We start from the raw sequence: 20,941 nt of genomic DNA on the forward strand, positions 1-20,941 counted from the left end.
TATCTCTTTTCCCTTAACTCTCCCTGTTTCTCCGAAACCAAGTGCCCTGAATTTTTTCTATTCCCTGTGGGCTGGCTTATGAAACAGAAAGGGCTTGACGGGACTTCCTTTTTCCTGCATCCTGCTATCATAGCCATAAACTCCCCAGTAGAGGGGCACCTCTGGTTTTGCTCATTGTGATACTACCAACACCTAGTATTGTGCCTGGCTGACACACTATGGGTACTCAGTAAAGATTGGTTCAACAATTAATTACTGAGTCTCCCTCCTTCTAGTCTGTCCACTCCAACCCATCCAGTAAGAGTCTTCCAGAGGAAACTTCTGAAAGTATGGTTATCACTCCATAGCTCAAATGCAAACACATGCTGTTGTGCTGCCAGCCCAATCACCACCCAAGTTTTACCATCTTGGGTTCAAGGCCTCTCCTAAACGGATCCATTTTATTTCCTACCACACATCAAAGTACAGTACTTGAGATGCCTGGCCTGTCAGGCAACCTGTCTTCCAACCAACAATCATTATAAAGTTCCTGCTACGTGCCAGGTACAATGTGGCACTCTTATACTCTGAGAGCAAGAGTAACCAGAACAATTATGGTTCCTGCCATCATGAAGTTTACAGTCTAGTGGAGAACCCAGACATCAGATACTTATAAAATAGATAATTAAATGATTACAGTTCTTTGAAGTGGTTTGGAGGACAATTACAGTTTGCTGTATGAACTAAATTTAAACCAGGGACCATGAAAAGGGCTCCAGAGGAAGTGACATTTAAGGTGAGACTGAAGTTTACATTGGAGGGTTTGAGACAGGAGGGGGAAGAGGGAGGGGAGAGAGGACAGTGGTCCAGGCAGAAGTTCTGAAACCAGCCAGCACGGGTATGTTTGAGGAACTGAAAGACCAATGTGGCTGGAAAGAAGATAAAGTGAGACTGTGATGGTCAGCATGGGCCAGATGGTGTAAGACTTATGGGCAAGTTTCCTCAGCCAGAAACTCTCTCCCTCATTCATGGCCTCAGGAATGACCCCTGATTGGGGCTCAGAGAATGATACCCCAAAGTATGGTGCTTTAGTACTGTTTCTGAGCAAATAGGCTCACTGCCTGATGCACATAGAAGCCAATACTATGGTAGCAGCTTTTGAGAAGAGAAAGGCTTTATTGCAGGGCCACCCAGCAAGGAGACTGGAGGCATGGCTCACATCTGTCTCCCTAATTTGGGATCTGGGGCAAGTTTTAAGGGGTCAGAGGGTGATATGGCTTGGCTGTGTCCCCACCCAAATCTCATCTTGAATTCTTACATGTTGTGGGAGGGACCCAGTGGGAGGTAACTGAATCATAGGGGCAGGTCTTTCTTGTGCTGTTCTTGTGATAGTGAATAAGTCTCACGAGGTCTGATGGTTTTGAGAAACAGGAGTTTCCCTGTACGAGCTCTTTGTTTTTGCCTGCTGCCATCCATGTAAGATGTGACTTGCTCCTCCTTGCCTTCTGCCATGATTGTGAGGTTTCCCCAGCCACGTGGAACTGTAAGTCCAATTAAACCTCTTTCTTTTGTAAATTGTCCAGTCTCAGGTATGTCTTTATCAGCAGCATGAAAACAGACTAATACAGAGGGCAAGGAAACATATTAGGAATTTTGGCTTGGCAGGGTCTGATTGGAGGGTGTCAAATTTGACTACACGGGTATGTTGAGGTGGATTTTAGCCCTGGATCTTTCTGGTCAACAGACCCTTTGCTCCTGAAAGAGTTCCAGCATTTAGGTTCCGGTCATGTCTAGGTCTTCTTGGTACCACAGGGAGGAATCATTGGTTCTGGGTGTTGTTAGATGTCAAAGCATTTTCTATTGGTCATGCCCTACTGACATGACTTGGAGTTTTGGCTCTGTCATACCTACAAGAGAACATGACATTCTGTTATCAAAAGAGTAGGCCCAGTTTGGATTGGTTCTGAGGTTACAGCATGCTGAGCACTTTTGAATGAAAAGAAATGGGAAGGTCTTAGAAGCTGCCTTAGAACCAAGGACTTTCTAACCTTCTCTTGCCTCCTGACCCCCACGCTAAGTGCAGGGAGAAACTCTCTCTAGAAGTTCCCTTATCTGACTGAGAAAATTTCTTTCAAAAGAAATGCAATTGTCTCAAATCCCCCTCCACAGGAAACTCATCAAATAACCAGGAAAGATTAACCACTGGAGAAGAATAAAAACTAAAAGTCACCAACTCACCACTACACCTAGAGAGACTTTTAATCTATTCTTCTGATGGGAGCTCTAACAGATTACCTGAGAGACTTTATGTGCATAATAAGACCACCTTTGTTCACAGTGGAGTTCTGCCCCTCACCTTCCCACAATTTGTTGCCACCTCCTCCAGAGCTCATAAGAACTTTGTCCCAAGGCATTGTCTGTTCTTGGGGCTCATTCATTTCCCCTAAACATTATTTGCTAGCCCTCCCTAAAAATTATTTGCTAGCCCTCAAAATTGCCTACATTTCCCCCATCTCTGTCTTTCCTGGGTGCCATTTAAGCAAGCATCAGCCACCTGTTCCTTCTTTGAGCCTCATATTTTGTATGACTCCTGTGCACACTCACACACTAATACACTTGCATGCCTTTTCTCCTGTTATTCTGTTGACTGTCAGTTAATTTCAGCAAATCTTTAGAGGGCAGAGGGGAAACTTTTTTGCTCCATACCCTCATTCAGTTCTCAGCAAAAAAATCAGCTCCTCAGAGACGCACTAAGTGCCCTGCCTAAAGTAGCCGTTCCTCTAATCCCCAGAACCTCTGTCTACCTTGCTCTGATTCGTTGTATTCATAGCACTTACTACTCTGGAATTTTCTTCTTAAGTGTTGATTGTCTCTGTGCTCCCACCACCCACAGTAGAGTGAAAAAGCTCCAAGAGAGCAGAAACTGTGTCTTTCTTGTTGACCTTTTCTATCTCCAGTTTTTAGAATAGGGCTTGGCACATAGGAAGCACCCAATCAATATTAGTTGGATGAATGAAATGCCTGGGGAATAACATGAATAGATACTTCGTTCAAAGTGGATCACTGTCTGCTCTGTGGAAAGAAGATTAGGAGGAGGCCAGGCTGGAAGCAAGGAACAAGTGGGAAGTTACTTTGTTGGTGCAAGAGAGAGATGAGATGCCCTTTTGCATATTAACTCTTCATAAGAGTTCAGTGAGTTAGTTCTACCCTTGTCATCACTCCCTTTGTTTACAGATGAGGAAACTAAGGCATAGAGAAGTTCATACTGCCAATCACCTGAGTGGTGCTAGGATTTGAGCACACAGTCTGACTTCAGAGTCCATGCTCTTGGCCACTATGCCATACTGCCTTTTGTACCTGTAACTTTTATTTTTCTCTCCAAGCTTTTGCTTACATTGTTTCTCCTTCTGGAATGCCTTTCGTTCTCCTTCTCCTCTGAATACTGCCCACCTGTCAAAGTCCCTCTCACTCACATCCTGTTCATCCTGCGTTTTTGTCTCGATACCTTATAGTCTTTTGCATGATTCCTGAGAGTATCTTATCTTACAGATAGCCACAAAGAATCATACACTATCTGAGCTGGAAGAGAAATAGAAAATATAAAATAAATAAATTTATAGGAGGCCATTGGTTTGGACTGAGCTCTTGTGCTAGGCCTAACAGACCAAGCTAAAAAGAGTTAGTCCTACTGCAGCTCCACGCCAATGAGCTGAAACTAAGATCTTTATGACCTTCTGAGTGTGTGTGTGTGTGTGTGTGTGTGTGTGTGTGTGTGTGTGTCGGGGTGGGGGGAGCTAAATTCCAAAACAGGCAAGTTTTAGGTGGCATGATAAAGAAATCTCCTCCACTTTAATTACAAGAAAAGTAATTTTGAAATTACCAAATGACCAATCCGCTTTTTGTTCTCTGTTTGTTTTCCTCAGTCCTTTTCTGTCTATAAAACCAAGCTCCCCTGTTCAGCTCATTGGAACAACCATTATATTTTATAGTATGAGGCACTGCCCAATTCTATAGAATCCCACCTTAAGTCCCAGCTACTCCGGAGGCTGAGGCGGAAGGATCACTTGAGCCCAGGAGTTCCAGGATGCCCCTGTGATAGCCATGATTGCTATGATTGCACCTGTGAATAGCCACTGCGTTCCAGCCTGGGCAACATTGCCAGAGTCCGTCTCTTAAGAAAAAAAAATCTTTAAATTAAATTTGTTGTGATTTTTGTCTTTTGACAAAGAAGAAAGGGCAGGGAAGCCAATGTGAATTGCCCCAAATCACAGAGCGAAATGGTAGTGGGACCAAAACACTTTCTTAGCCGTTTTCTTAGTTCTTCTATCCACCTATCTCTGTATTTTCTTCACCAGGCCATCCAGCAGTGTCTCTTAAAGGGTAGCCCGAGAAACAACTGACTTAGAAAAGCGTGGGGGCACAGTCTGTCGACGCAGACCCGAGGAATCTGCATTTTAACAAACTCACTGGGAAATTCTCGCGCACGCCAAGGTTTCAAAGACCAGGGTCCGGTGGCACAGCGCCGCACAGTTGTCAAAACAAGTGCTGTCCAATTGTTTTGGTTTTAAATTCTCACTGCGTCATGGGAAATGTAGTTTCGAGCCTCCTCTCTCCCGACGCCCCCGCCAATCCGCCGGCGCTTTACGGAACGAGCCGAGTCAATCCGGAAATAACCGAGTGTTCGTGGCGGGCCCTTTCCTGCCCGACTGCATTCTGGGAAAGAGCAATTTCCGTTAGGTGCTGAAGGCTGTGGCGCGCGGCTGTCCCCATTCCCACGTGAAGCGCTGCGCTAGCATCGCTCGGCTGGCTGCTCCCAGCTCGCCGCGGAGCAGTCCCGGCAGCAGCGGGGGACCGGAAGTGGCTCGCGGAGGCTCAGAAGCTAGTCCCGGAGCCCGGCGTGTGGCGCCTCGGAGCGCGGTGACGGCGCCATGTCCCTAATCTGCTCCAGTGAGTGTTGGCTGCGGCCAAGAGCGGGTCGCAGGAGGCCAGAGAGCGGCGCGGGAGCGTGTGCGGTCCGCTGCGGCGCCCGGGCCGGGGTGGAGGCGGGAATGGGGCGCTCCGGAGGCCGAGCGGCGGCATGTCAGTCCCGGAGCCCTCCGCTCGGAGCGGGGTGCTTTTGCGCAGTGCTCCGCAGTTTACATAGTGCCTGAGGTTTATTGTCGCAGACATTACTGAGGCCGGTTGCCTCATTCTACAGAGTGGAAACAGGTCTGGACACAGAGAGCTGGTGCAAGGGAAACAGCCTTAATGTAGGAGTCAGGAAACCTGAGGTCTTGTCCAGGGTCCGCCTCCCATTGGCTTTGTGAATTGGTTTAAGGCTCTGGGCCTCGGTTTCCCCATCTGCAAAATCGAGAGCATTGCACTGGATGTTTTGCGAGGCCTCGCTCGGATAGTCGGAGCTTTTGCAATTTGCAAAGGTCACATGATGAGTTAGAGGTAGAGGCAAGGCTGGCAGCTAGGTATCTGGCTCCCAGCCTTACGCTGTATGACTAATAAAAACAGCGCACATTTATAAAGCCCTTATTGGTTTACAACGCGCTTCCAAGTCTATGATCTCATTTTATCCTCACAAGAATTCCCTAAAGGAGAAATAAAGATCCTGGTTTTGCAGATGAGGATGCAAGGCGCAGGAAGAGCGGGGCTTATCTAAGGATGCGTAGCTAGTCAGTGGCAGAGCTGGGTGACGTAGTTAGGTGACACGGAGCTTGGACCCTGAATCCATGCTTTTTCCGTACCTTCCACTATCTTTCCCTTTGATATTTTATCATGACGTACAGACGTTTTCCTTTCTCTTTTCGTTGTTTCATCAGATTACTCGTTTCCCCTCCGTTTTGCTATTCACTTCCTTCTCTTCTCAGAACCTGTACATTGATCCAAAGAGGGGGAAGAAGGAAGGGAAATGATGGAAATGATGGAAAAGGAATCCCTCACAGTGAATAAATTACAGCTCGCAAAGTACCTTCACATTCATTGTTTCCTTCCAATCTTGGGGAAGCTCTCTTTTACATTCCCCAGCACCATCCTTCCTGGCATGGTTCACTCATTTGTTAGATGTTTACCAAGTGCTCCGGGGGCATCTGCATTGTACTGGAAGTGAGAGACCAGCTGTAATCCTTATCCTCAAGGGGTGCACAGTCTACGCAGGCAAGAGTGTAAATGATACCTCTATTGCGGGTTGTTGTGAAGATGAATTACTGTACTGTATGCCTAGAATTGTGCTTGGCACATAGAAATATGCCATGCAAATGTGCCATGTAAATATTTTTAAATATTTTTATTGTAGTGATTGCCACTTTGCTCCTTGGAATCTTCCAGGTGATAAGTGTCTGTCTGTATGCTAATCAGTTGACTGATAGCTGGTAGACCTCAGTAGCTTCAGGATGGGGACTGGTCACCTAGGAAGACTAAAGGGTATTAGAAGGTTGGGATTTTCAGTCCTACCCCCCACTTACCTGGGGGAACGAGAGGAACTGAAGTTGTCACTAGTGACTAGTGATTTATTGAATCATGCCTTTGTAATGAAGTTTTCATAAAAATACAAAAGGACAGGATTCAAAGAGCTTCTGTATAGCAGAACATGTGGGGGTTCCCGGAGGGTGGGGTGCCCAGGGAAGGCATGGGAAGCTCTGTACTCCTTCTCCCATACCTCATCCTATGCACCTCTTCATCGGTATCCTTTGTAATATCCTTTATAATAAACTGGTAAACATAAGTGTTTCCCACAATTCTGTGAGTCACTGTTGCAAATTAATTGAACCCAAAAAGGGGGTCGTGGGAACCCTGATTTACAGCTGGTGGATCAGAAGAACAGGTCAGACAACCTGGGGCTTGCAATTGGCGTCTGAAGGGGCGGGGGAGTCTGGTGGGACTGAGACCTCAACCTGTGTGATCTGACACTATCTCCAGGTACCTGGTGTCAGAATTGAATTGGAGGACACCCAGATGGTCACATCTGAGGTCACAGAAGTATTTTGTTTTGTGAGAGAATAGGAGAAACTGAGTTTGTTATTCCTGTATTCTCAGACTTTATAATTTCTTTGATAATCCCTCTGGAGCTATAGACTAAGATGGATGGCAGAGATTTGAATGGCTTCATGTGTATCTCCATGTCATGGAGTAAACTGTATTCATAGAGTACACAATCATTGTTCAAATATAAGGTGGCGATAATGGACTGCTGTTCTCTAGGTGCTTGGTACATAGTAGTTGTTAATAATTATTTGTTGACTTTCTGATTGTCAGGAGACTAAAGGAAAAGCTAGTTCCGTAGCTGGAAAGCATTCTGGGGCCAGTACAGAACTGGCTTAGGGTCAAATGTCTTGCTTTCTGCTAGTTGAGTGTGAGGATGCCTAGTCTTGTTGGGGCTAATAGCAGATGAGGAATCCTCTAGGCCCAAGATTGCCTTCACTCCAAGCTCACTGCCGGCCTTTTCTCTACAGTCTCTAACGAAGTGCCGGAGCACCCATGTGTGTCCCCTGTCTCTAATCATGTTTATGAGCGGCGGCTCATTGAGAAGTACATTGCAGAGAATGGTACCGACCCCATCAACAACCAGCCTCTCTCCGAGGAGCAGCTCATCGACATCAAAGGTGCCTATTGGCTGCCTTAGTCTAGGGCCATCTTAGCTCAGAGCCTGAGAGGATGGGAGGTGGTGCCAGTGCACTGGAGGAAGAGATGGTGGGCTGTTTATGGCTAAAAGGAAAAGATGTGATGGCGGGGGACGACCCTGGGTTATGTTCTTCATACCTGCTTTCCCTTTCGGCAGTTGCTCACCCAATCCGGCCCAAGCCTCCCTCAGCCACCAGCATCCCGGCCATTCTGAAAGCCTTGCAGGATGAGTGGGTGAGTTCCTGCAAGAGAATCAGCATCTTCCCCACTTGAAGAGAATGCATTGCTGGGTTAGGACTTGGGGATAGGAAGGATGGAGCATTATTTAGAGGGTAAACTTTGTGACATCAGGGATTTGTTTTATTCTTCGTTGTATCCCCAGCACTGAGAGCAGCGCCTGGTACATAGTAGGTGCTCTAGAATTATGCATTGAATGATTGAATACATCCTGCAGGACTGTCTGGCACAGTGCCTGACACAACAAGGGCGATCAATAAATAGCAGCAGCAGTAGTGTTGTTATTCTCTTTTAGAGAGGTGACGGCATGACAGCTGGGATTTGCCAGTACATTAGAAAAGGTGGGGATGGAAAAGAGCTGGCTCCCCCTCCTGTCTGTGTGCCCAGTGGTTGGCTTGGGGTAGGAGCTCAAGAGTGTCTGCTGGCACATTCATGTTTGCTCGGATATTGTTTGGGTCACTGATACTGGTCTAGGCTCTGGGATAGGAGGCAGCATCCCCTCCCCAAGGGCTGACTCCACTGGGTACTCCCTGCGCCCCCCACTTCACCTTACAATGATATTTGCCTCTCCCAGGATGCGGTCATGCTGCACAGCTTCACTCTGCGCCAGCAGCTGCAGACAACCCGCCAAGAGCTGTCACACGCTCTGTACCAGCACGATGCCGCCTGCCGTGTCATTGCCCGTCTCACCAAGGAAGTCACTGCTGCCCGAGAAGGTGCAGCCTCTCCCCTGCCATCCCCCACCCTGAGCTGGTTCTGCTTTGTAATATCCCATTTCTAACATCGTCTTTTCTCTCAGCTCTGGCTACCCTGAAACCACAGGCTGGCCTCATTGTGCCCCAGGCTGTGCCAAGTTCCCAACCAAGTGTTGTGGTAAGTGTCCCCCTTCCCTTACCAGCAGCCCATTTGTGTACAGTAGCCCACAGAACTGTCCTTATGCAGGTGTCTTTGGTGCTCTGTGCCCCTCACCCTCACCTTTCTTCTCTTCAGGGTGCGGGCGAGCCAATGGATTTGGGTGAGCTGGTGGGAATGACCCCAGAGATTATTCAGAAGGTAAGTCCTGCTCTCACCTGGTGGGAGTGCTGATGGGCCCTTTTCACCATCTGTCTGGAGTCCATCCTGACTAAAAGCACTGTGCTTTTGGGAGTTGAGTGGTGCAGAGCATGGACCCTGGGACCAGATTGCCTGGGTTTGTATTTTGATGCCACTACTTGTGAGCTTTATGACCTTGGCTTACTTAGCCAACCCTTCCGTGTCTCATTTCCCTAGCTTCTAAACTGAGAATATAATCATATCCACTGTATAGGTAGGCTGTGGGAATTTAAAAGATTTCATTACTGATAAGTGGACCTTTTAGCTCTTACTGTTATTGGGATTCTTTGCAGATAGTAAACTACTTTTATATGTTTTCTTGCTTTTTTTCTATGAGGGCAATAGGACAGGAATTATAATCCTTATTTTACAGATGAAAGACACATCTGAGAGGCAGAGCTGGGCTCCTGATTGCAAGTCCAGTGGGATTCTTATTTACGGGGCTTCTTAAGTGTCTTTCCAAGCAGTTCAAATTGTCAGCATGTGTCTGAGCCCTTGGCTTAGTGGCGTGTAGACCTATGGGAGCTCTACGGTCCTGGCTTCTATTCTTTTTCTGCTGTTTATCACCTCTGTGACCTTGGGCAATTGACTTCACTTCTCCGAGGCTCAGTTTCCTCAGCTGTAAAATAAGGTTGTCAACACCCCCCTCATAAAGCTGGGATGGAAGTAAGAAGAGAGAATGCCTTTAAGCCTGTAATGTAGAAGTTGGCAGATAGCAAGTTCTTGGTGCTGCTTTTGAAAGCACAGGTGTGACCAGCATCTAATGTACTTTTCTCCTTGCAAGATAATTTGTCTCACATTGAGCCTGTTCTTCCCCAGCTTCAAGACAAAGCCACTGTGCTAACCACGGAGCGCAAGAAGGTGAGTTTTCTTCTGAAGCCAGGAGAAAGAGTTGGCCTGGTGGGAGGCGGTTGACCCCTTTGGAGAGAGGGTGGCTGAATCTTGGATTCATTGCTGCTCTTCTTTGGGGGCTTTTCATTTTCTCAGAGAGGAAAGACTGTGCCTGAGGAGCTGGTGAAGCCAGAAGAGCTCAGCAAGTACCGGCAGGTGGCATCCCACGTGGTGAGCGTCTGGGTCTCCACTGTCTTGGAGACAGCCCTCCCGTTTTGTTTCTGGGGTGGGCGGGCCAGCATGGGGAGTACTGAGTGCGGAACTGTCACAGGCTCCTGGCGCTGTTCCTGGCACTGTTTCTCGCCTGGGCTGCTGAGTTGTCAGGGCTCCTCTTCCTGCCCAGCTGTGGGTTTCCCAGTGATGCAGTGAGGGAGTTACTGTACCAGGCAGATAGCCAAGAGGTATGGATAAGGAATAGAAGTAACTCTTGCTCTCCTGAGAACATGGGTGACTGGGGATGGCAGTAGGGGAGGTCTGTGGCTTTGTGGCCTGCTGTGATTTGGCTGTGACAGGGTTTGGTGTGTCTCTCTGCAAAGGGGTTGCACAGTGCCAGCATTCCTGGGATCCTGGCCCTGGACCTCTGCCCATCCGACACCAACAAGATCCTCACTGGTGAGAGTCTGGGCCTAGCCCGGCAGGCCAAAGTGGGGAGGGGCAGCAGGGAAGGTGCATGCTCCTTGTCCTCTTCATGGGCATGGGGACAAAAGCATTCCTTGAGCAAAAGGGCCTGGGCCTGGGTAGGCCTGACTCATTGTTTGGTCTTTTTGGGTCTTCTCCAGGTGGGGCGGATAAAAATGTCGTTGTGTTTGACAAAAGTTCTGAGCAAATCCTGGCTACCCTCAAAGGCCATACCAAGAAGGTCACCAGCGTGGTGTTTCACCCTTCCCAGGTAAGGGGTTCTCCTCGCCACCCTTGGTTCTTCTTTCCTTGGCTGTTGTTTGTCCCTCACCCCGCTGCTGTCTCTGTGAAGTGGGGCTGGGAAAGAGCTCTGACTCTGACTCCTGAGTGGGCACTTGGAGGGTCTCACTTTGGAGTTGTGGAGATTGCCCTTCACTCTGCGTGAGATCTTCTAAAGCAGTGGTCTTCCAGCCAGGGAGAGAAAGGAAATGTGTAGTTTGACGAGCATATTCGTTGAAATATTTCATATTAGGGAAAGAAAAAATCTTTATAGTGTTCCTAATATAAACTACAGAAAACAAAGCTCAACACAATCTCAACTCACACTTATGAGGAAGACAGATATATCTGCTTTCCCATGATCCTCCAAGATGGGTAAAAATCATGTTGACTGTTGAAAGTGGTGTGGGTTGTAAACAGAACCTCTGGTTTACAGGGTAAAGGTAACTCATGGGATCAGATTAATGATATTATGGGATTCGAATTTTAAGCCTAAGACAGTTTGGGTTTGGGGCTGCAGGACAGTGGTTGGTTTAGTGCTTCCCAGTCAAGATTTCCCTTGGACCTTAGGGAAATGAGAAATACAAGAATAACATGGTGAATTTTTCGTGACTAAATTTGTTCAAATCGAGAGCACTGTTTTATTGCTTATGGGGTATTGATAGTTAGGTCTCATGAATTTGTGTTGATAAAAAAGATGGTAGTTATTTTTACCTTATGGCTTTTAATATCCTAACTAAACAAAAAATTGGCGAGTGACACGAAATTCTCTTCCTGCCCCAAATCTTTTGGAAAATTAACTTACCCTGGAAATCCATAAAAGTGGAATGCACTGAAATACAGCCATGCAGCCCCTTCCAGTCCCAGTACTGCTCAGACCTGTGCCATACAATGCAGTAGCAATTAGCTGCATGTGGCTATTTAAATTTCAATGAAATAGAATAAAAAATTCAGTCCCTCAATTGTACTAGCTGCATTTTTCCTTTGGTCCTGGAAATGGGAAAATTGCTCTCTGTTGCAGTTAGCCTTTTTACCACTAGATGGCGAGGACGCCTCCACAAGCCCTGATGCTGTATGAGTTAGCACTTTAATAGCGTTTACCATTGGCTGTCTTGGGCACCATTGGGTGGGTAGGTGGTTTCAGGGAGGGCAGGGCTGAAAGGAGAAGCAATTGTTGGCAGTTGTGGGCATCCCCAGCCCTGTTTTATAAGATTGTTTTGGTCTGTATCTCTTTTCTGACTCTGATATTCTGTCTTTGTTTTCCTTGTAGGACCTGGTGTTTTCTGCTTCCCCCGATGCCACTATCAGGATTTGGTCGGTCCCCAATGCCTCTTGTGTACAGGTGGTTCGGGCTCATGAGAGTGCTGTGACAGGCCTCAGCCTTCACGCCACTGGTGACTATCTCCTGAGCTCCTCCGATGATCAGGTGCGGTCCCAGCCAGTGCCCTGGAGAGACCTGCTGGTCCTCAAGCTTGAGCATCCTGGGTGGCAGGAACATCTTCCCACCCCAGCTGGTTCCCCAGAACCTCAAAGGAGAATGTTTGCCAGGGTTTGCCAAACCAGGGGCTCTGTCTTGCTGAAGGGCCACCAGAGCCTGGGACCCACTTTCTCGCTGACTCCATTGTCTCTTTTTTTTTCCCCCCCAGTACTGGGCTTTCTCTGACATCCAGACAGGGCGTGTGCTCACCAAGGTGACAGATGAGACCTCCGGCTGCTGTAAGTTGCCTCGTAGGCACTCAGCTTTTTTGTTTGCTGTTTATTATTTATTTTTACATTTTATTTAGTCATTTGCTTATTTGTTCTAAAGATACATTTACCATGAGCACCTGCCCAGGGCGGGCTTTGTGCTGGGTGCACTGAGGAATGTGAAGAACAAGGAACCTATCTTTGCTGCTCTTAGTCTCTCCCTGGTGGGCTCTGACCACAGGTCTATCTTCCCTCTTCCACAGCTCTTACCTGTGCACAGTTCCACCCTGACGGACTCATCTTTGGAACAGGAACCATGGACTCTCAGATCAAGATCTGGGACTTGAAGGTAGGACATGGTAGGCCTCCATCTGAGGCCCAGGGCCAGAGGGAGTGTTTGTGACAATGCAGTGCTGATTAGGTGCTTGTGGCACCTGGCCCTGAAGGTGGAGAGACACTGGCTATGCGTATGTGATATGATGGTGTGGTCTGGGGGGTCCCGCTGGCTGTCCTTCCTGGAAGGACAGTGAGGGACATCTCAGGTAGGAGTTTGGTGAGCCCCATTTTCTTCCTCTCATGATCTATGGGTGACGTATTTTACTACCCACCGCCACTGTAGGAACGTACTAATGTGGCCAACTTCCCTGGCCACTCGGGCCCCATCACTAGCATTGCCTTCTCTGAGAATGGTTACTACCTGGCTACAGCGGCTGATGACTCCTCTGTCAAGCTCTGGGATCTGCGCAAGCTTAAGAACTTTAAGACATTGCAGCTGGATAACAACTTTGAGGTGTGCCCTTCCCCCCAACCCCCGCCCAGCTTTCCATTGTGTCTCCTTGTTTGTCAATTATTTATTGAATTAATCTAATTGCTTCCGCTTATCCGCAATTGCCCCATAGTTTCTGCTCCCGTTGTGTGACCTTCTCTTTTTCTGTTTCTGGCAGGTAAAGTCACTGATCTTCGACCAGAGTGGTACCTACCTGGCCCTTGGGGGCACAGATGTCCAGATCTACATCTGCAAACAATGGACGGAGATTCTTCACTTTACAGGTAGAGGCTGGTCCTGGGCTCCTGGGGTCTCTCTAGGTGCCCAGGCCCGGAGGGAAGCCTCACTGGGTTAGGAATTTCTAGGGCTTGCATGCATTTTTCTTAGCAGCTTTCGGTTACCATCTGAGGCAGAGCTTTATGACTAAGGAAGCAACTGAGTCAGACTGCATGGCAGTAGATGCTAGTGCTCGCTCTGCCACTTCCATGCCCTGTGGCATGGGGCAGGTTACTGAAGGGAGAGAAAACTCCCTCTGAAGGTTGGATAACTGAATCTAAAATAAATGAACATTAGACAGTGACAGGAAGAGAGCCATTGTAATTACGTGCATATGCATGGGAGGCCCACATTATATTAGACCTGCAGAAGGGTCAGATGATTGAAGCTTATACAGTCTATATGTCACTTAATAATGGGGATATGTTCTGAGAAATGTCTTCTTAGGTGATTTCGTCATGTGCGACCATTGTAGAGTGACCTTACACATATCTAAATGGTGTAGCCTACTACACACCAAGGCTGTTGCTATAACCTTAGTATAGTCTATTATTGCTCCTAGGCTACAAACCGGTGCAGCATATTAAATGTAGTGAATACAATTATAACACAATGGTAAGTATTTGTGTATCTAAACAAGTCTAAACGTAGAAAAGGTTCAGTAAAAATAAGGTATAAGAGATTTTTTTAAAATGGTGCACTGGTATAGTGCTTGCCATGAATGGAGCTTGCAGGACTGGAAGTTGCTTTCAGTGAGTGAGTTGTGAGTGAATGAAGTCCTAGGACATTACTGTATGCTGCTGTAGACTCTATACACACAGTACACTTAGCTTTTACTAAATTCATGAAAAACTTTTTCTTCAGTAATAAGCCTTAACTGACTTTTACTTTATAAACTTAAAAAAATTGATTCTTTTGTAATAACATTTAACTTAAAACAAAAACACATTGTACAGCTGTACAAAAATATTTTCTCTCTTTATATCCTTGTTCTATAAGCTTTTTTCTGTTTTCTAATTTTTTTATTTTTATTTTTTACTTTTTAAACTTTTCTTGTTAAAAACTAAGACACAAGCACACATTACCCTAGGCCTACGCGGGATCAGGATCACCAGCTGTATTAGTCCGTTCTCACACTGCTGTGAAGAACTGCCTGGGTAATTTATAAGGGAAAGAGGTTTAATTGACTCACAGTGACTGGGGAGGCCTCAGGAAACTTACAGTCATAGCAGAAGGGAACGCAAACATGTCTTTCTTCACATGGCAACAGGAGAGACAAATGCTGAGCAAAGGGGCTAAAGCCCCTCATAAAACCATCAGATCTTGTGAGAACTCACTATCATGAGAACAGCATGGGGGTAACCACCCCCATGATTCAATTGCTTCCCACCGGCTCCCTCCCACAACACGTGGGGATTATGGGCACTACAATTCAAGATGAGATTTGGGTGGGGGCACAAAGCCTAACCATAGCACCAACATCATTGTCTTCTACCTCCACATCTTTTCCCACTGGAAGGTCTTCAGGGGCACCAACATGCATAAACCTGTCATCTCCTACGATGATAATGCCTTCTTCTCGGATACCTCCTGAAAGGGCCTGCTTGGTGCTGTTTTATAGTTAACTTTTTTTATAAGTGGAAAGAGTATACTTAATACCAAAAAAGTATAGCATAGGCATACCTTGTCTTATTGCACTCAGCTTTATTGTATTTTATGGATACTTTGCTTTTTATAAATTGAAGGTTTTTCGCAACCTTGCCCCAAGCAAGTCTGTCAGTGCCATTTTTCCAACAATGTGTTCACTTTGTGTCTGTGTGTCAAATTTTGGTAATTCTCACAGTATTTCAAACTTCTTCATGATTTATTGTGTCCGTTAGTGATCGTTGATGTCGCTATTGTAATTGTTGAGTGGGGGGGGCACCATGAAATGTGCCCATATAAGATACTGAATTTATTCGATAAATGAAATGGTGTGTGTGTTCTGACCACTCCGCCCACCAGCCGTTCCCCATCTCTCTCCCTCTCAGACCTCCTTATTTCCTTAGACAGAACAATATTGAAACTAGGCCAGTTAATAACTGTATTATGGCCTCTCCATGTCCAAGTGAAAGAAAGTGTCCCGTGTCTCTTAAAATCCAAAGCTAGAAGTGATTGAGCTTAGTGAGGAAGGCATGTGAAAAGCCAAATAGGCCAAAAGCTAGGCCTCTTAACACCAAATATTAGTCAAGTTATGAAAGCAAAGGAAAATTATTGAAGGAAATTAGAAGTGCTACTCCAGTGAACGCACGAATGATAAGAAAGCAGAACATCCTTATTGCTGATACGGAGAAAGTTTCAGTGGTCTGGATAGAAGATCAAACCAGCCACAACATTCTTTTAAGCCAAACCGTAATCCAGACCAAGATCCTAATTGTTGAATTCTGTGAAGGCTGAGACAGGTAAGGAAGCTACAAAAGAAAAGTTCGAAGCTAGCAGAGGTTGGTTCATGAGGTTTAAGGAAAGAAGCCATCACCATAACAGAGAAGTACAAGGTGAAGCAGCAGATGCTGATGTAGAAGCTGCAGCAAGTTATCCGGAAGACCTAGCTAAGATCATTGACGGTGGCTACACTCAACAACAGATTTTCAATGTAGACGGAATAGCCTTCTATTGGAAGAAAGTGACATCTAGAACTTGCACAGCTAGAGAGAAGTCAATGCCTGGTTTCCAAGCTGCAAAGATCAGAGTGATACCCTTGTTAGGGACTAATGCAGCTGGTGATTTTACATTGAAGCCAAAGCTCATTTAGCATTCTGAAAATTGTAGGGCCCTTAAGAATGTAGGGCTAAATCTACTCTGCCTGTGCTTTGTAAATAGAACAACAAAGTCTGGATGACAACACATCTGTTTACAGCATGGTTTACTGAATATTTTTTAAGCCCCCCATTAAGAGGTACTGTTCAGAAAAATAGATTCCTTTCAAAATATTACAGTGCACCTCATTACCCTAAAGCTCAGATGGAGATGTTTCATGCCTGCTAACATCCAATCTTCGGCTTATGGATCAAGGAGTAATTTTGACTTTCAAGTCTTACTACTTAAGAAATACATTTTATAAAGCTATAGCTGCCATGGATAGTGATTCCTTTGATGGATCTGGACAAAGTAAATTGAAAACCTGGAAAGGATTCACCATTCTACACGCCCTTAAGAACGTTTGTGATTCATGGGAGGAGGTTAAACTATGAACATAGAGAGGAATTTGGAAGAAATTTATTCCAACCCTTCAACCCTCATGGATGACTTTGAGGGATTGAGGACTTCAGTGGAGGGAGTAACTGCAGATGTGGAGGAAATGGTAAGAGAATTAGAATCCGAAGGGGAGTCTAAAGATGTGACTGAATTGCTGCAATCCCATGTTAAAACTTTAATGGATGAGGAGCTGTTAGGGATGACCAAAGAAAATGGTTTCTTGATGGAATCTACTACTGGTGAAGATGCTGTGAACATTGTTGAAATGATAATGAAGGATTTAGAATATTACATAAACTTCATTGATAAAGCAGGTGCAGAATTTGAGAGGATTGATTCCAGTTCTGAAAGTTCTACTGCGGGTAAAATGCTATCAAACAGCATCCTTCACAGAGAATCTTTTGTCAAAGGAAGAATCAAATGATGTGGCAACTTCTTTGTTGTCTTATTTTAAGAAATTGCCACAGCCACTTCAGCCTTCAGCAAACACCACCCTTGTCAGTTAGCAGTCATCAACATCAAGGCAAGACCCTGCTGGTGGGTCTTGGAAAAAGATTACAACTCACTGAAGTGTCTGATGGTTGTTAGCATGTTTTAGCAATAGAGTATTTTTGATTAAGGTATGTACATTGTTTACTAGACATAATGTTATTACACACTTAATAGACTACAGTATAGTATAAACATAACTTTTTTTTTGAGATGGAGTCTCGCTCTATCACCTAGGCTGGAGTGCAGTGGCACGATCTCGGCTCAATGCAACCTCCACCTCCCGGGTTCTAGCACAGGTGGGCACCATCACACCTGGCTAATTTTTGTATTTTTAGTAGAGATGGGGTTTCCCCCTGTTGGCCAGGCTGGTCTTGAATTCCTGAACTCAAGCGATCCACCTGCCTCGGCCTCCCAAAGTGCTGGCCAACATAACTTTTATATGTACTGAGAAACCAAAAAAATGTGTGTGCCTTGCCTTATTGCAGTATTTGCTTTATTGGTGGCCTGGAGCTGAACCAGCGATGTCCCTGAGATATGTCTGTACATAAACCAGTAACATACTGTACCTAATTGTGTTATACTTTTTTTTTTTTGAGATGGAATCTTGCTCTGTCACCCAGGCTGGAGTGCAATGGCGTGGTCTTGGCTCACTGCAACCTCCGCCTCCCGGGTTCAAGTGATTCTCCTGCCTCAGCCTCCCGAGTAGCTGGGACTTCAGGCGTGTGCCACCGCATCTGGCTAATTTTTTTTTTTTTTTTTGTACTTGTATTTGTAGTAGAGACAAGGTTTCACTATGTTGGCCAGGCTGGTCTCAAACACCTGACCTCGTGATCTGCCCACCTCGGCCTCCCAAAGTGCTGGGATTACAGGCGTGAGCCACCGTGCCCAGCTATGTTATACTTTTATACAACTGGCAGTGTAGTAGATTTGTTTATACCTGTATCCCCACAAACATGTGAATAATGCATTGCACTGTAACATGATGATGGTTATGACATCACTTGGTGATAGGAATTTTTCAGCTCCACTGTAATCTTACGGGACCAGTGTTTGTGTGGTCCGTCGCTGACATGTCGTTATGTGACACATGACTCTATGGCATCCTGAGCTGCAGAAGGGAGTAGGGGCCTAAGGCTTCTAGGGGGTGGTGGTGACACAAGTTATGTGGGGGGATGGGGAGGAAGTGCACTACAGAGTCTCTCAGGTAATGAAAGTTGTCTCAGAGCAGACCTTAGATAAATAATGCATGATAGTCTGTGACAAAGACTGGCATGTAGTCTTCTCTCTTGTGAGACCAGTTCATTTTCCCTGGTTGAGATTCCCAGGAAGGGGATTCATGATGTTCCTTTCAGATGATCTGCCCGTAGTCAGATAGAGAAGGAGGGGCAAGAGACAGGAGGGCAGGACATGGTCAGAGAGACCTTGGTTCAAAGCCCTCAGCATGCCAAACCACCATACTTTGGGGTATTGTTTTCTGAGATCCAACATTACTTAACCTCTCTGGAGCCTCAGAAAAGTGAGAATGATAACTGTAGACTCAGTGGGGTTGTTGAGGTTTAGATGAAAATACATACAGGTGCTCCTTGATATACGATGGAGCCACATCCTGATAAATCCATCATAAGCTGAAAATATTGCAAGTTGAACCATGGTAAATCAGGGACCGTCTGAATACATAGGTCAGAACAGTGTCTGGCACATAGTCAGGATTTGCAGTTGTTCTTAGTCAGCATTGGGTCTTAGTCTGTTGTGGGATAGAGCGGTGAATAAGACAGACCCGATTTGGGCACTGATGTGATTTATAGTCAGGTTAGTAAGGCAAATGTAGATTAATTTCACACGTACACATTTAATTGCAATTATAAGTGCTAGAGAAGAAAAGTATGAGATGCTGAGAGAATGGGTAACAGGGTTTCTAACCTAACAGTTATGTGGCACTGGGTATGTGACTTTCCCTTTCAGATCTTTAGCTCCTTCATCTAGAAAATGGGAATATTGGCACAGCTTTGCAGGGTGTGACAGCTGGTGTTGTGGAGGTGGCATGCTAATATGCTGGTAACAGGGTGCCTGATGCTCACTTAAGATGCTGCGTGAATGGGAGCTACTGCTGTGTGTGTTGATGAAATTGTCGTCCTCATTAGCAGGTTGTGAGCAGGATACAAGATATTTCTTCTTGCCCCGTATTCTCCTGAGCCCTGTTCAGTGTGTTTGTGTAACAAAGGTGTCCATCCTAACCATATGGCTCACCGGTTTTCACCCTGTACTGTACCTGGTGTTTTGATTTGGAGCCGAGTTAGGTAGCTGAAAATACAGCGTGAGCTTTTTAATGGGGAGTTGGTTGACTCCAGGTGTGATCCTAAATCTAGAGGGAATTTGGCCAGGTGTTCATGAATTTCCAGAGTCCCATGAGGAATGTTGCCCAGCCTCATCTGCCTCTTATCGGGTCCTGCTCTGTGTTAGGGGCCTGAGTGCCCTGGGGTTGGAACCCTATGAGCTAGAACATGCTGATGGACTGTTGGACTTACGAGCAAGGAGTGAGCACTAGGCATAAACAAGCTGAGCTCTGAGGTTTTCAACTAAATCTAGCCGAATTGCAGTTGCCCAGAAAGCTCAGGTGAGAAGGGGGGCTGGCATTGCTTTATTCATTCATCCCACCAGTGAAAAATGCCAGGCACTGAGGGAGGCACTGGGGGGAGTGTGCAGGTCAGCCTAGGGAAAACAAACAGGAGCCTGCCGTGTGATAAATACTAATTAGAGAAGGCCTGGTTGTTTGGGAGTATGTTATTAGGGATCAGTGTTCAGACTAAAGGAGGATAAAGGAGGAAAAGCCTTCTCACAGTTGCCTCTTATCTTTCTCCTCAGAGCATAGCGGCCTGACCACAGGGGTGGCCTTCGGGCATCACGCCAAGTTCATCGCTTCAACAGGCATGGACAGAAGCCTCAAGTTCTACAGCCTGTAGGCCCTGGCCCTTCTGATGGAAGCTGGGCCTCATCTCAGTAGAGGGGTAGAATTAGGGTTTGGGGGGTGGGGGGAATCTATGGGGGGAGGGGGCTCTGTGGGGTGGGACATTCACATCATTTCACTCTGGTCTGAGTGGTGGCCTGAGAACCATGGTGGCATGGACCACCCTCATCCATGCACTTCCAGGCCCCATGGGAACGGATGTGGAAGGAAGAACTGTCACCCTCTAAAGGCCCAGGGTCGGAGCCCAGGGCCTCTGCCTTCCTGTCATTCAATGGATGTGGTGGTGGCTGTTCCACACCCATTTTGTTGCAGTTCCTGTGAGACAGGAGAGGCTGAGCCAAGGGAACTGTGAAGGGGATGGGCAGGAGGGCTTGTGCAGAGTTTTGTAAGCAGTGATCTAGTTTCATTAAAAAAAGAAAACAGTAAACATAACCACCACCTCGTGTCTGTCTGCACCAGGAGCACCCGGGGCTGGGAAGCTCAAGGGGAGGGAGCACACACTGGGACATTGGCTTCCGGGAAGCCCATCTTCCTTTCCTCTCACAGCTCTTACCCTTTTTTTTTTTTTTTTTTTAATTGCACAGCAGAAATAAAAACAAATCTGCAGATGAAATCTGCCACGTCCCTGCGGTTCTTGACCTTGTGTTTCAAGGCCTCAAATCACTAGTCCTGCCACTTGCCTTGTGGACTTGGTTTCCTACACAAGCCTGGAAGGGAGGGAGACCTGCAGGGAAGATTAGCTGGATCTTGCTGGTGGGGAGGTCTGAGCATCTCCATCAGGGTTCTTTAGTTTGTAGGTGTTAGAAAGTCTGTCCTCA

At 46.3% G+C, this 20,941-nt stretch overlaps 1 protein-coding gene and 1 long non-coding RNA gene across 2 annotated transcripts; one reads left to right on the forward strand and one right to left on the reverse strand.

Moving 5' to 3' along the window:
* Nucleotides 1–1,135: 1,135 nt before the first annotated feature.
* Nucleotides 1,136–4,678, reverse strand: LOC129048593 (uncharacterized). The gene is made up of 2 exons (XR_008511033.2): nt 4,447–4,678; nt 1,136–1,886 (listed from the first exon to the last, which is right to left on the reverse strand). It is a non-coding gene; the product is annotated as an uncharacterized LOC129048593 (long non-coding RNA).
* On the forward strand, nt 4,645–20,555 carry PRPF19 (pre-mRNA processing factor 19). The gene is made up of 16 exons (XM_024255689.3): nt 4,645–4,926; nt 7,419–7,568; nt 7,745–7,821; nt 8,399–8,540; nt 8,624–8,697; nt 8,815–8,877; nt 9,736–9,777; nt 9,904–9,978; nt 10,344–10,419; nt 10,587–10,696; nt 11,975–12,130; nt 12,351–12,420; nt 12,654–12,739; nt 13,010–13,180; nt 13,335–13,440; nt 20,021–20,555. Exons 1-16 carry the CDS (start codon nt 4,908–4,910, stop codon nt 20,116–20,118), a joined length of 1,515 nt encoding a protein of 504 aa, XP_024111457.1. The 5' UTR covers nt 4,645–4,907; the 3' UTR covers nt 20,119–20,555.
* The last annotated feature ends 386 nt before the right edge of the window (nt 20,556–20,941 follow it).

The sequence above is a fragment of the Pongo abelii genome, chromosome 9, assembly GCF_028885655.2.
Source record: "Pongo abelii isolate AG06213 chromosome 9, NHGRI_mPonAbe1-v2.0_pri, whole genome shotgun sequence".
Classification (NCBI taxonomy): domain Eukaryota; kingdom Metazoa; phylum Chordata; class Mammalia; order Primates; family Hominidae; genus Pongo; species Pongo abelii.